At 40.1% G+C, this 1,137-nt stretch overlaps 1 protein-coding gene across 1 annotated transcript in view; it reads right to left on the bottom strand.

Moving 5' to 3' along the window:
- The window catches only part of Knl1 (kinetochore scaffold 1), a 68,275-nt gene that overhangs the window by 59,846 nt on the left and 7,292 nt on the right, over positions 1 to 1,137 (bottom strand). Inside the window, 1 exon segment of the mRNA XM_023712641.1 lies at positions 674 to 708. Within this exon segment, the coding sequence (XP_023568409.1) occupies positions 674 to 708 (35 nt within the window).

A 1,137-nucleotide genomic window follows, 5' to 3' on the forward strand; every position in this document is an offset into this window, starting at 1 on the left:
TTTTTAATTTGGTACAGGGTCTACAAGGTCTCACTATACAGATTGGACTCTGATTCTTCTGTTTTCAGCCTCCCAAGCGCTGGGATTACGGGTGCATGCCACCATGCCCAGTCTCAACTGCCCTCTCAGCGCACCCGGGGGTGGGGCCAGCAGGGCATGCTGGGGATTGAACCCCAGTCCCTGTGTCTGTCTAAGCAGACACTTTAATCCGCTGAGCTATCTGGCTGGCCCTTCATTAAATCATTCTAAACTAAGAGGTAATGTGATCAAATTTAAACTATGAAGAATGGATTGAAAAGATAAGAAACTAAATATAACAGCCCAAGAGAAAGTAATGAAGACTCGCATAAAAGCAATGACAGACAAATAAGATATAAGAGATTTGCAAGATGTTTAGGAGACAGAATAGAAAGTAGAAGCTAATGAGTATGATGAATGAAGGAAGAGTTCAAAATAATTCTTCAATTCCTGATTTGAATGAATGAGTGAAAATCCAAGACAGAAAATCAAAAGGACCGCGGGTTGGAGAGAAACAACATGCTTCTAAAAATTCAAATGGACGACTTTGTATAAAGAACAAAGCTTTAAATTATTTTTTCATGGATCCTACATACATACTTCGCAAGAAATGAAGAGAAAAGTATACAATAAAGGGTATTCTAATCATACTTACCAGTAATCTCACAATAACTATCTTCTGAATTATTCCTAAAAATCAAAAAGGCATTTTAATAATCTCTATCCCATACAATTACCTAGAATAGCAACAATTTAAAGAGTAGGACAGGGCCAGGGAGATAGCTCAGTAGAATAAGCGCTTGCCTGGCAAGCATAAGGGCCTGAGTTCAATCCTCGGTTCCGCTAAAAAAAAAAAAATGAGTCAGAATGTCAGACATGGTGGCATACTCAGAAAGGAGGCTGGGATAGGATTGCAGCAAGATGGAAGCCAGCCTGAACTACTTAGCTGAAAACAAGAGAAGTGAAAGTTGGGCATAGTAACTTATGCCTATGATTTTAGCACTCTTGTGGGCTGAGGCAGGAATAGTGAAGTTTAAGCCCAGTCTAAAGCCCAGTCTTGCTAACTCAGGGACTTAGTAAGGCCCCCTGTCTCTAGAAACTAAAAGTCTGAGGATGCAT

This window comes from Octodon degus, unplaced genomic scaffold (assembly GCF_000260255.1).
Source record: "Octodon degus isolate 3935 unplaced genomic scaffold, OctDeg1.0 scaffold00002, whole genome shotgun sequence".
In the NCBI taxonomy this organism is placed as follows: domain Eukaryota; kingdom Metazoa; phylum Chordata; class Mammalia; order Rodentia; family Octodontidae; genus Octodon; species Octodon degus.